Genomic DNA, 13,524 nt, shown 5'->3' on the forward strand with positions numbered 1-13,524 from the left:
TAAGAAAATAACACCGCCCCCCACCCGCTCTCCACTTGGCCTTGCCTGGCTGGCCAGTCATCCTCACCTTCTCCCCAAGCTGGAGTCGCACACACTCCTGTCAGCTCCTGAACATAGCTCAGTTCTCACCCACAGGGGGTAAAAGGTCCCCCCTGGAGCTTTGCACAAATTGTTCATTCACCAGCTGGGCGCGGGGAGATTGGCTAATTTGTGTGTGGGAAGCAGGAGGCAGGTCCTCAGAGCAGCAGGGCTGGCTGAGGGTGACTCCTGGACTCAGCAACCCAGGACCAGACATCATAAATGGGGGGCAAGGGCTTCCCCACTAAGGAGGGCTCAAGTTAGAGGAGCTCAGCAGATGGACACTGAGCTCTTCAAAACCTGTCCCCGCTGCTCTTTTACATCTGGGCTCCATGAACCCCGGAGGCAGCCTCAGCACTCAGTCTGCCTAAAGATCTCACCTGGCCCAAAAGACAGATTTAGGGGCAGCCCCGGGGAGCTGCAGATTAACCAGACAGGGCAGTGCATCAGCCACTGCAAAGAGCTAGCTGGGACAGGGGGCAGAGTCTAGTACTGTGGGCCAGGCAGCTGCCCAACACACCTGGGACACTCCTTGGGGTTGCAGGGAGACCAGAGTCTTGATCACTGTGTCTCTTCTTCAACGTGCCCCTGTACCTCCTGGCTTGGTCAGAGGGAAGTGAGTGCTGTGATGGGGTGTTGACTTTTCCACGACCCCCTGTGCCAGGCCCTGAAAAGCCATCGGAGGCAAAGGGCTGTAGCTGTCCTGATGACTGTTCCCCACAGTGCTGGCTGTTCAGACCCAGCCTGGCTGGTGCATGACACTTTTCATTCAAGCCTCACAAAACACTTTACAAAAAGGAAAGTGTCACCAATGCCCCAGTGTTGTAGGAGGGGAAACTGAGGCATAAGGAGGAAATGGGATTATGCCAAGGCTGCCACAATGTATCCGTAGCAGAGGTGCCCTCTCTGGCACTCTCCTGTAGACTGCTGCCTGACACAAGACAGGGAAGCCCCTTTGCCTACAGTAGGTTTCTGGGGATGAAAAAGGCTCTGAGAGTCCTGAGAGCACTTGTGTCAGGGAACGGTGAGCCACCCCTCTTGTGTACATTGCTACCAACTTATGCCAGCAGAGGGTGCTTGAGGGAGAGGGGTATGTGACACTGCCGTGCCAGTCCAGGCCCAAAACCAGCTCCCAGAGGAAACATGGCAGGAGCCCTAGTCTCTTCCTGCAGGGAAAGGGATCAGGGAGCTCCCAGGTCCTCTGTGCACTGCAAGAGCTTTTGCAGGGAATGGTTCAGGTGCTAACCTGCTCTGATCCAGGGGCCCTCTAGGTAGAGCTGCTGCGGGGAGTTAGGAAGCCCAGCAGGGAGGGCTGCAGGGGATAGGGTGGGATGCCAGCTGGTGGAGGAAGGGGTGCCCAACTGCAGCCATTTAGCGGGTTTGTGCAAGAGAAGAAGTTTACAAGAGCTGATTAAAGGCCAGACAGAAAAGTCAGGTGAGACAAGCTGCAGCATTGCCCCAGTGTGGGCACAGGGGGCTGGGAGCCAGAGAGCCGGCAGCTTTGTTCCATTTGGCCCTATGGGCCCTGGCATCTGCTCCTTCCCTCTGTGGGAAGGCCTAATGGGAAGGAATCCCAGCCGGGGGCCCTGTGGCTGCCCTGTGCTGAGCTCTGACATTCCATGGCCTGGCCTGGCAGCACAAGCTTCCTTGCCACACAGACAGCCCCTTATAGCTAGGCCTGCCTGGTCCTCACCATTCACCCTGCACCTTGCCCAGCCTAGGGAGGAGAGGCTGCTGGGGGCACCAAGTCATGCTCACAGATGAATGGAGCTCAGCCTGCTGTGCATGCCCAGGAGCTCCACAGCTGAAAGGCCAGTCTGCTGGATTAAGAGAGAGAAGGCATCACATAAAGGGCCTTTGTGGTGGGGCGGGGGCGTGCACAGAGAGAGGGGCCTGGGACCTGCTCCAGGAGGGGCTGAGGGACTGAAATGCCCTAGCCAACAGTTTCTAGGAATGCACAAGGAATGTGAGGGCCAGGATGCCAGAGCAAGTGACCTTACAGCCTGCACCACAGTGACCTTGCTCTGGCCTAATTCTGGGTGCCAAGTTGGCATCCTGAGGCCAAGGCCACTGTGTGCTCTCTGGGTATGTGCAGTGCTGCGAACCCCTGCATCCCACCAAGGAGGGAAGAGGGGCCCCAGGCTGAGAATCATCAGGCCTTCCATTCAGCCAGACAAAGCCCCAAGCACAATGGCATGGCATGTGGAAAGCAGCATGGTGGTGATCCTCAAATACAAGCGCTCCAGGGATCAAGTGCTAGAACCCCCAATCAGCCCCTGCTTCTTTCCCATCAGCATTAGGGCTGGCCTCCCTGAGCCCACGTCCAGCCTCAGTGTGAAGAACTTGGTGCCCTGACTTCACTATGTCCAGTAGAAGGCAGGGTAGATTTGCACCTTATAGACTAACTAAAGTAAATATCTGTATCTATATACCACAAGCTTTTGTGAACTCAAGCTCAGTTCATCAGATGCTATCTGTCCACTATGTCCAGTCACAGACGGAGGGACAACACAGGTTGTTCTGACCCTACCCCTGGGTAGCCAAAACAATCGCTGCTGCATCATTGTTCAGGCTACTGTTGAACCAGCACATTTCTGGGGGGTAGGTAGTGTCTCTAGTTAGCCAGCCCCAGGTACTCGCAGAAAGAAGCTCTGCAAAGATCAGCACAGGTGAATACCAGTACTGCAGTTCAGCCCACCTTCGGCCACAGGACTTGTGACTGAGTTTGACCCCTGCCCAGGGGCTTGTGACCACTGCTGGGGCCTTTGTCCTTCCAGTTTCCTCCAGTCTCATTTGTTTCCAGTAGCCTACCATGGGCAGCTGGTGTCTGGGCTGGGCTCAGCCTGGAAGTTCTGTCTCCACGCTGAGCTCAGCTCTCAGCTGGTGCTCTTGAGGGGCTGGCTTCCCATGTAGGCAGTGCGTGTTTGGGCTGTCGCCATCCTGGCTTCGTGCTGAGGTTAGCTCATCTTGGGATCCCGGCTCAAGGCTGGGGGCCAGGCCATGCTGCGATGGAGGGGGCTGAAGCAGAGGCAACAGGCTGTTTCCCCCCACCCTACGCACTCCTGGCAGACCCAAATGGAGCCCCTGCGGGCCCCTCCAGCAGCATCTGGATCCGGTTTGTGCTGGCTTTTCGTTTCATTCATTAACAACCCCCACTGCCTCCTGCAGCCTTTTGTGATGCCTCCAGCTTGCAAGAAGCAAAGCTGGAGTTAGAGCTAATATACCTGCAGAGTCAGGCTAGGGCATGCAGCCCTGGCAAGAGCCTGTCCCAGCTGGCACAAGCACAGGGATGGCATCTCACACAGCTCCCACTGTAGGCACCACAGATCCCTGCCCCTGTTCTTCAGTAGCAGGCAGGTTAAATGCACAGTGGTTCTGCTTGGGTGCCTGGCTCAGTCATCCCTTGCATCAGGCCACCCTCAGGCAATGCTGGAGCAGGACATGGAATGAGGAAAGGTCGCTCACCCTGTGGTTTTGTGCTGTGAATGAGGTTTATCAGAGCAGAGCCTAGAGACCATTCCAGACTGGGCTCTGATTGTGCTGGGAGCTGCACCAACCCAGAGTGGCTGGTCTCTGCACCAAAAAGCTTGCAATCAAAGGAGAGGGGACAGAGGTGGGGCAGGAGGAAGATGTACAGCACACACACAACGTGAACAGTGCCACTGTACCCACTCTGCAGCCCACTGGCAGTTCACCGCATGCCTGTTCCATGTTAAACTTTGTGACAGCAATGTGGGGGCGGGGAGAGGGGGATTCTGCTGCAAAGGCTCCATCTTGCCCCCACAGGGATTTACACCCTGGGCCAGCTTCCCCAGCTGCTGTAAATTTGTGTGATTCCACCAAGGCCATCACTGAGTTGCACCAGCTGAAAGCCCAGGCTCCTGTGTGTCTCAGTACAACATCCTGGCTTTCCTGATATGGCAGCGTCACAATGATCCTCACACGGTTTGATGTTCTTTGAAGCATGGGATGAGATGTGTATCTCAGCTTTCATCTTCTTTTAACAAAATGCACGTTTCTAGCCTCTGTGGCAGTGGAACACACAAGCCCTGAGCAAAGCCAAAGTGCTCCACACGCAGCCTGCAAAGGGGAAAAAAATAGGATGGTTGTTATTAAAAGAAAACCCGCATGAATTTTAAGCCAATTTCCCAATGTTTCTCCTCTTTGGAGGCCTGCCTCGTGGTGCCTGGATGTTTGGCACTGGGATGCTATGTGAGGATTAAGTTGCTGCTTAGAAGTCTTCCTGCAGACACGGCTAATGAGCCTCATTGCACTGGATTAAGGCCTTGTTCATTAATGCCTGCAAAGCCCTTAAAGATGCTCAGATGAAAGGCACATTACTGTTCTCTGATCTCCCCCATTTGTTGGGGGCTCTTTGTACTGTGGGCCACATTGGCCTTGGTGCTGCCTCTGAAACCTGCCTCACTGCCTCTCATTCTGGAGGGCAGAATGGGAGGAAAGGGCCAGGGAGAGCTGGGCTGCGTAGCCCCAGGGACAGCAGGAGGAAGCTGTCACTCACACTGCCAACACGTCCCTCAGGGTGGCTGCCAAAGGCAAGGGAGGAGGTGCTGCCTTTTGTGCCGCTTGCCCTGGTTTTTCGCAGCATCTTGGCACTGGGTTCCCCGACCCAGGTGTCTGTGTAATGGTGATACCCTGGGAAAATTCCCCCTGTGCACTGGAGCTCAACACTCGGTGCTCCCTCCTGGGCTGGGCTGCGTTCTCTGGGGAAAGCCCTGGAGTTCCCACCAGTCTGTGCACTCCCAGGGGTTGTTCATGCCGTGAGAGCCCAAGCACCAAACTGAAGCCAACAGGAGCCAAATGGCTGTGTGGTGTCTCAGGATGTGGCCCAGGAAGAGGCTGTGTGAAGGAGGATGGACTGCCCCATCACACTGACCTCCTCTGGTGCCACTCAGCTGCGCTTGGCAGGGCACTGCATGTGCCCAGAGGAGAGGGAGCCCCTTAATGACAGGGCAAGGGGGCCAGCTGTACTCTCGCAGAGGTAGTAGCAGCAAGAAAGGTTTGGCAGCTACTGTCAGACCCCTGGGGCCGATGCTTCCGGAGGTGAGTGCACAAGAGTGGCTGTGACTGCAGAACCAAGACATGAATCGGGCCCCTTGCACAGTGCTGGCTAGCAGGCCTGTGGCTCTCCCTGTCCTGAAAGGCCCCCATTCAGAGACGGATGGGGTGTCCCAGAACCAGACACCCAAACTGCACGTGTTTTGGCCGCAGTGAGGGGCTCACATTACCAGATTGTTCACAGGTTGTAAGAGGGCAGTATCAGCTTGGTCCCATCTGGGTTGTGTGTTTGAATGAAAGGGGAGGGGCAGTGCTGGGGCACATGACCCAGGGGTCTCCGTGAGTGTTTCCTTTTTAAATCCCTCTATTCAGGGGTTTATGACTCTGGCATGGGAAACAGAAGCCACTGGAAAGGGAGGCTTGGCACCAAGCTCTCCACATTTCCACTCACAGTCTTTCTCTAAAATGGTTCATCCAGTCTCTCTTTATAGTGAGTTTTCAGGTCCTGCTGCCCTACCCCTCTGTCATGTGCATCTGGGGAGCAGGGTGGGAGTCTGGCTGTGTGTCTGCTTGCAGGGGGAGATTAATCAGACTGCTGGGGGCAATGGCTCTCCTGATGCAGGTGGCCTGAGGGCCCAAGGATACCAAAAGGCAGTCTCTGGACCCTAGGTGCACACCTGCTTGTGCCAAGGACACATGCCTCCTTAGGCACAAGGATGGGTGTACGCACCTGCTCGAGTCTATGTGAAGGCCAGCATGGCTTTTGGCCCAGAGGAAGAGGCTACTGGTGTTGCTACAGCCTCTGCTCTCATGGAGATCTCCCATTGACTCTAAGCCATAGAATCTCATGCTTTCACACAAGTCCCATAGGTGATTGGCTGAGGGGCTCCTCATACTATTGTGAACATCATCTCACCTGAGAGGACCCATGCTCTTTCCACTCTGATATCAGGCAACCATCACCAGATGGTTTAGAGAAAACTCTGAGCTGCCCTTACCATGACCAGGCAGCTCAGGACTTTGAGACCTGGCAATGGGGCCTTTCACCCTTGAGTGCTGATGGGGCTAAGGGTGAAGCCCACGTGGCAGGTGTCTGGGAGCAGTGTGGAGTGTGCTACCACTGATGCAGACATGTCTCAGGGTGTTCAGTGGTGCTGAGAAGCAGCCAGGGATTTGGTGACTCCTGCACAATGAGCTGCTGATTGCCTGGTCCAGTTCCCAGCACAGCAGGCAGCCGATGTGCCTCATCCCCAACCATCCGCCAGGTGGGAACAGAGCTCACTGTGCAAGGGCTCTCCAGATGCCTCAGCTGCTGGAGAACCTCCTAGGACCACATCAAGTGACATGACTAATTTATGCCCTGCATGGCTCATTCTCTCTCTCCCAGGGGAGAACAGGGCATGCAGGGCATGGTCTCAGGGAGAGAGAGTTGGCTTTGGTGTTAAATGTCCATGTTGCTCTGTGCTCATGTTAGAGAAGGCCACTCAGAGAGGCTGCTGGGCATACGGAGCCTGGAGGTGAGCAGTCTGGGTTGGCCCTTAGACCTAGAGGAGCACATTCTGCAGGGAGGGGCCCTTTAGCCTGCTCACTGGCAGCCATGGCAAATATGCCACAGCAGCTGAACAGCTTTTGGCCCCCAGGAGCAGGACTGAGGCACCAGGCATGCCCTGCTTGTGCCTTTGCCACATCTCATCAGTAGTGAGAGGGATTCAGCTGGTGGCATGGGGAATGGGGAAGGGCTGGAGCTGGGTTCCAATCCCAGCTCAGCTATTGGCCTCTGGGTGCCAGAGGGCAAGTCCCTTCCTCATTCTGTGCCTCAGTTTCCCTGGACCCTGCATCTATTCTATTGTAGCAGGGTGGTCTGTCCCTTGAAGAAGGGGCAGCTAGCCCCACTGAGTAGTTGCAGGTGTGGGGAGACTGCTGAAAAGCGAGTGGCTCAGTGAGAGCTTCAAAACCCTAGGACAGCAAACTATGAAGGAGCAGCTGTGAGACAGAGGCAGTTGGTAGCTCAACAGCTGGGTACATGGAGGGGCCAGATTACTGTGCAAAGCCCAGAGCCACAAGGGCCCCTCCCACTGACAAGGGCAAATGGGTTTTATTTTGCTGGCATGGACTCAGGGAGCAGAAGCCCACCTGAAGAAACCCACAGGCGAGGAAAACTGCTTCTCTGACAACATGTTTTTTTTACCCAGCTCTAATATTTCTTTCCTGCCAGCCCTTCATGGCCCTTTTGTGTTGGGAGCTGTACAAACCCACATTAAGGCATGGTCCCGCACACCAGAGGCTTGTGTGGCTCCCAAGGTTGGTTTGGGTTGTGAGTGGGCATGAGCTGTGGCTGAGTCCGAGACCTGAGTGCAAGCAGGCATGGCTGCTGGGTAGCCTAAAATGGCAGGCCTGAGATGGGTGCAGGCAGGATCTTGGATGACTCAGCTCCCAGCAGAGCGGTGCTGTGGCAGCAGCACCCAGGTGTCAGAGTAGAGCAGGGGCAATAGGGCTGTGCTGCAGGGTAGAGATAGGAGCTGCAGAAGGAGTATGCACTTGCTGGAAGCAGAGGCAAGGGGTTTGGGTAGCCCTAGGCCAGGCTGGAACAGGAGACCATTTGGACTGCAAGCTCTTTGGGGCAGAAAACAGACTCTCTCTGTGGGTCTGTACAGCACCTAGCACAATGGGGTTGCACTGTTGGTTGGGGCCTCAACGGGGTGATGGCATTAGTGTGGGAAGAGAGGCTACCCTTTCTGCAACACACTGCCAGCATCCCTGTGCTTTGCCAGGATATCAAGTGAGGACTTGTTCACATGGTTGGTGGCAGGAGCTTCCATCATGAGCCAGCTGGCTTGCCCCCTGGGGTCCCTGCAGCTCCTTCATAGATTTCATAGACATTAGGGCTGAAAGGGACCTCACAAGATCATTGGGTCCAGCCCCACTGCCCAAGGGGCAGGAAGTCAGCTAGGGTCAAATGATCCCAGCAGGATAAACATCCAAATGTTTCTTGAAAGTGTCCAGAGTAGGTGCTTGCACCACCTCTGGGGGGGAGTCTATTCCAGGCCCTGGGGACTTGGACAGTGAAGAAGTTTTTCCTTATGTTCAGCCTGAAATGGTCTTCCAGGAGTAACAGGAAGTGATATGAATAATATTGCTATTATCGATATCAATAGCATTGTTATCATTACTGTTATCAGTCTAATAATTACTATTCCTTTTAATATTAATATCGTTGTTATAGTTGTTATTGTTTGATAATAAGATCAACATCATTATCAGTACCAATATCAATATGGCTCCACCAGGGTCTCCAGAAGCTGTCTGGGGTTTCTATGAGTCATGAAACCACCAGCCCATGTGGCTGGGGCTGCTGGATGTGCCTCACCCTCAACCACCCATCAGGTGGGAGCAGGAAAAGTAAATGATGTCACCTGTGTTGGTCTCTTTCAGGAACTGGTGCTCGTACACAGTCACCCGGACAGTGTCCTGCCACGTCCAGAATGGCACCTTCCTCCAGAGGGTGTTCCAGACCTGCCGCTGGCCCATGGGCTGCAACGGAGGCAGGTGAGGGGGACTCCATTGCTGCCACCTTTCAGCTTCCCCCTACAGGCTGCTCTTGTCCGTTATGGTGGGACAGAGCTAGAGCACAGCTGCCTTGGAGATGGTGGGGAGGCAATAAGATGCTTTCCTTCTTCCCACACCCTTCTGTGCTCTTCAATTGCAATTCAAACCCCTCACTACTGGAATGGGAACAAGGCACTGGTATCATGTCCCTTCTGACCTGGTCTGCCAGCCTGGTCCCAGGGGGATGGTGCTACCCTGGATCAGCTGGTCCATTCAGCCTTCATTTGCCTTCAGACATAGTGCCCACCTGCACTCATGAAACCCAGCTGGGCAATGCCCCTTTTCCTGTGATTCTACCCCCAGGCAGCCCCCAGTCATCTCCTCAGGCTGGGGGGTGCCAACCTTCCCCACTCAGCTTATCCTTGGACTGCCACCCCAGGCTGCTGTGCAGTGGGATGCTCTCAAACACCAGCTGGGCCCAGCAGAAGGGCATTGCCTTGCTCCCTAAGCATGTGGGGTGGAGTGGGGACAGGTTTTCCTCTATCTCAGGGGTGGGCTAAATGTGGCCCAGGGGCAGGATGCAGCCCACCAGGCCATTCTATGCAGCCCACAGGGCCCCTAAATATTTAGAAAATTAATATTTATCTGCCCTGGGCTGCCTGTCATGCGGCCCTCGATGTCTTGCCAAAACTCAGTAAGCGGCCCTCTGCCCAAAATAATTGCCCGCCCCTGCTTTATCTGAAGGGCCAGAGATGGTGAAGATGTAACACCAGCCTGGGGATCTCTGGTCTGGCCCTGAGTGGGTGATGGATGGCAGCACTGAGCTAATTCCAGACCCTTCTAGTCCCCAAAACTAAGGTCCATTGTGTTTTGCAGCTATAGAACCATCGTGAGGCCGACGTACAAGGTAGCCTACAAAACGTTCACGGCTCTAGAGTGGAGATGCTGCCCAGGCCACACAGGTGCCAACTGCGAAGAAGGTAGGCAGGGTCAGAGGGACGGGTCTCTGAGATGTGTCTGAGCTGCACTTGCAGGCATGGCCACTGCTGGGAGCTCAGGGTTGTCTCAGCCTGGGAGAGCTGAAACTGAGAAGGGGAACAGTCTCTGCCAGCACAGGAAAGGGAATCCCAGGGTGGGATAATGGAGCCAGAGCCCTTCTGATGTGGGAGGAGGGGCTCTGGAGGAGGATATACAGGGTAGTTCATTCTCTGTTTGGGGCAAAGGGGACTTGGAGGCAGCACTGGCATAGATCCTGGCCCCCGGTTAGCCCTGTCACCTGTCCCATCTATGCTGTGCTCAGCACCAGGTGCTGGGAGGCTAGTTGCTGCTTGCCACAGCCAGAGGTAGGGTGCTGTCTTGGCATACAGCCATGGCCAGGGGGGACCTTCCTGAGATGAGCTGTTGATTTTGGCTGTAAATTGTACTGAGGTCCTGGAGCATTGCGTGTAGCTACAGGAGGGGGAAATATGAGTACTGTGGGCTGGTGGATGATGTGGCAGTGCTGGCTATGGGTGGGACAGAGAAGCACTGGACATTGTTTCAAGTACCGACACCCACAGAGCAGGCACCAGACACTTTCCAGCCCGGGGCAAAGAGGACTCTGAGAGTCAATGTTGGGGATAGGCCCCTTTCAGTGGAGGCTAGGGGAGAAGTCTCACCATCTCTGATCCTCAAGCCAGCAATGGGATGTAGCGAAGGGAGAGGGGCTCATTCTTCCTTCATACCAGCAAGGTTGGTTTCTGTCCACCTTCTTCCTTGTGGTGGGGCTGTTCATGGGCCACGGGGATGTGTGGGCTCTGCGGTTTTGTTACACACAATACCTCACCTTTAGCCCAGTGTACCCTGGTGGACCCTTCTTGACCCCCAACTTGGCCCACACAGTGTGTGGTCCCCTGGGGGCTCTGCTTGGGGGGAGGTGTCATGACTGCCACGGGGAACAGCATGGGTGCCCGAGCCTCTTCTGGCTGTACTGCCTATTGTAGAGCAAGGGCCCTGGCAGGGGGGTCCTGGCTTGGTGATTCATGCAGCCCCATCTCTGCCACACCCAGGCCTGCACTCCCCTGTCTGTTATTGCCCTAGCTTTTGTAGTGCTTACGCAGGGACTGAGTTCAGGTCGCTGTTGATTGACACCGAGGAAGCTGACACAAGCCTCCTGGTTTCCTGCTGGGCTGCAGCTGAGCGGCTGGTTCCCGCTGAGCACTCTGCACTGTGTCATGCTGTTGGGCCTGGCAGGCTGCTTCAAAGAGATCAAGGGATGCTGGGGCCTGACTGCCTGTGACTTCCCTTCACATACCAGGCCTGCCACTAACTCAGTCATGCTGCTTGGCTCCTTCCTTCCCTTCCCAGCTCCTTGCTGCTCATGAAGTGGGAGCTCAGTTGAGTCTGCCTGTCTGTCCATCCCAGTGCCTCCCCCTCACTCTCTGTCTGTGCCACTGGGAGAGAGCAGTCACATCACATCATCAGGACACCTTCTCCTCAGCTGCCCTGACAGTGCGCAAAGTTCACCTCGTAACCCCTGAGACCCCATTAATCCCACTGTGTGCCTGTGGCCCTTGTGACCCAAAAGTTTGTGGTCACTATGAACCCAGGCCTTAGCAGGACTTCTGGAGAAAAGGAAGCTAGCAGTGGGCATGGCGTTGGCAGCTGGCAATGGGTGGCTTATAATGGACCAACCTACCCTGAGCCTTCAGATCTGCATCAGCTCTGGGTGTCTCTGACCAAGCTCTTTCTCCCTATCAGCTGTGGGTCTGGAGTTGGGCCAGACTCAATCTTCCTGCTGCCTCGCACTCCTTGCTCTTTCCTGGCTCAGTTGCAATCATGCCGTTGGCTTCAGGTGGGATCCTTTGTGCATGAGACCCAGCAGTATCAGCAGCACTTGAGATTTCCCAGTGTCAAAGGCTGGCATGTCTGGGCCCACCTTTGGGACTGTGGATCAGGGATAGATAAGCTTGAGAATGACTGGGCTGGGGGCATTTTTCATCCCTGTGACTGAACACCTTAGGGACAGATGTGGTAAAGGCCTCCAGATCCTGGTGATGCCATCTCCAAAATGGCAGCCCTGGCTGGAGGAGGAAGGAGAGTGCAGCCAAGGAAAGGAAAAGATAGATGGAAATCTGAAGGGCTGGGAGGGAAGAATGAGGCACGGTCTGAGGAGATGGAATAGTCTAAATCTGCTGGAGCCTTGCTCAAAGCACACACCCTCCCTCTGCCCCAAGGCAGGTGAAACGCTTGCAAGGCGAGAGCCTCACATTTTGTCTCCACAGTACTTCCACTCCAGATCTGAGCCAGGTCTGCCCTACAGAGAGAGCTCCATATTGAATGAGATATCAGGACAGTGTATGTCTGGTTTTTGGAAGGTTTTGTGACAGTGGGGATTGGGCCTTTTTTGAGTGTTTGAAAATGTTGTGTTTATTGGGAAGCACCCAGGAGCCCCAGTCCCAGCCCAGGAGCCTGTGGTGTGAGGTGCTGTACAAACACAAAGCAAAAAGACAGCCCCTGCCTCAAAGAGCTGAGTCTAGGGCTCCATGTAAGATCCTGCAGGGGCACTACACTCCTTCCTAGGCAAACCACATCACAAAGACACTGAACTAACTGACTTAAGATCCCTTCCACAAAGCCTTTCACCAGCTGATCCCTCACTACAATATATTGTGTGTAAAGCAATATATTGCTGTGTAAAGCAATATATTGTGTGTAAACCTTTGCCAAATTACTTGGAAATAGGAGTCTGATGGGGGCTGGCTAGGTAGGGGAGCTGATTGGAAAATAGGGACTAGAACGGGGAGAGCAGATATTTTTCTGGAAAATATTTTGGGTTGAAAATATTGGGAAATATATTTTAGGTTAGGTCTGATCAGCTCTTGTGAATGGAAGGGAAAATGAAGGTGAGGTATATCTTCTGTACTCCCCCTGCAACCTGCAAAGAGACCGAGGAAAGGCACTTTTGCTGGGCCAATCCCATGGCCTCATCCCATGCCTTAGCAAGAGGTTCCACAGTGCGGAAGCAAAGCATGCACGGCAGCGAGGAAGGAAGGAGATGGCCTCTGAATGGGTGGCAGACAGCCAGTGAGTCAGAAATGAACCATAATAGAAAAATGGCCACCTGATCTGAAATCCCATTATGCTGAAACTCTAGCCTGCACAAAGGCACTTGATATAGTAAGCTTGGCAATTCTCAACCAGCGTGTCAGAGCAAAAGGCTGCTGGGATTCAAGAGGGGAAAGGGAAAGGAAGGGCAAAAGAAAGAAAGAGAAATGGAGAAAATGAAGGAGTAAACACAAAAGGAAGTGGAAAGAAGGAAGAAAGGAAAGATAGGAGGAGAGAAAACTATCAGAAGAGATGAAGAAAAAGGAGGCAGCAAGGCAGGAGGGCTGTGGCTATGGTGAGCACTGCCCTTCTCTCCAGTGCCTGGCTGGTAGTTGTCTGTGGCTGCGGGGTCTGCACCCCCAAATGCTGTTCTGTCCCCACCCTGGTTTGGCAGCTTAGCACTGCAGCGCTAGCTCTGCAGAAAGTGCTTTCACCCCCACCAGGATGTGGTGAAGGCACTGACACAGGGAAGCCATCAATTCTTCCTGTTTATTGAATCCTTCCTGGCCTGGCGCTCTGCTGACTCTTCCCTGCTGCTTTCCAAATGCTTGCCCTCTAGGCATCTCCTGTTCACTTCAAGAGCCTTGGCCCATTAGCTGCCAAAGAGGTGCCCACAGGACACCTGACAGAAGCATTCTGTGTAGGCAGCAACCCCGTCCTTTGAACTCCTGCCAGAAGCCGGGAATGCATCAGGCCAGGGGTGATTTATATAGCTGTTCTGGCTTTGCTGGGGGAGGGTGTGGGTGTGGCAGGAGACAGCCTCCCCCGACAGGCCTTCACCTGTTCCCCCCACATGCA

The 13,524-nt window shown here is 54.5% G+C and overlaps 1 protein-coding gene across 10 annotated transcripts in view; it reads left to right on the plus strand.

Annotated features, from left to right (window-relative positions):
* Window positions 1-13,524, plus strand: part of EMID1 (EMI domain containing 1) — a 69,437-nt gene that overhangs the window by 6,209 nt on the left and 49,704 nt on the right. For all 10 annotated transcript variants that reach the window (XM_019493662.2, XM_019493663.2, XM_059713579.1 and 7 more), the window contains 2 exons: window positions 8,527-8,640; window positions 9,517-9,620. In XM_019493662.2, the coding sequence (XP_019349207.1) occupies window positions 8,527-8,640; window positions 9,517-9,620 (218 nt within the window). The remainder of the gene's footprint in view (window positions 1-8,526; window positions 8,641-9,516; window positions 9,621-13,524) is intronic.

The sequence above is a fragment of the Alligator mississippiensis genome, chromosome 10 (assembly GCF_030867095.1).
Source record: "Alligator mississippiensis isolate rAllMis1 chromosome 10, rAllMis1, whole genome shotgun sequence".
In the NCBI taxonomy this organism is placed as follows: Eukaryota; Metazoa; Chordata; order Crocodylia; family Alligatoridae; genus Alligator; species Alligator mississippiensis.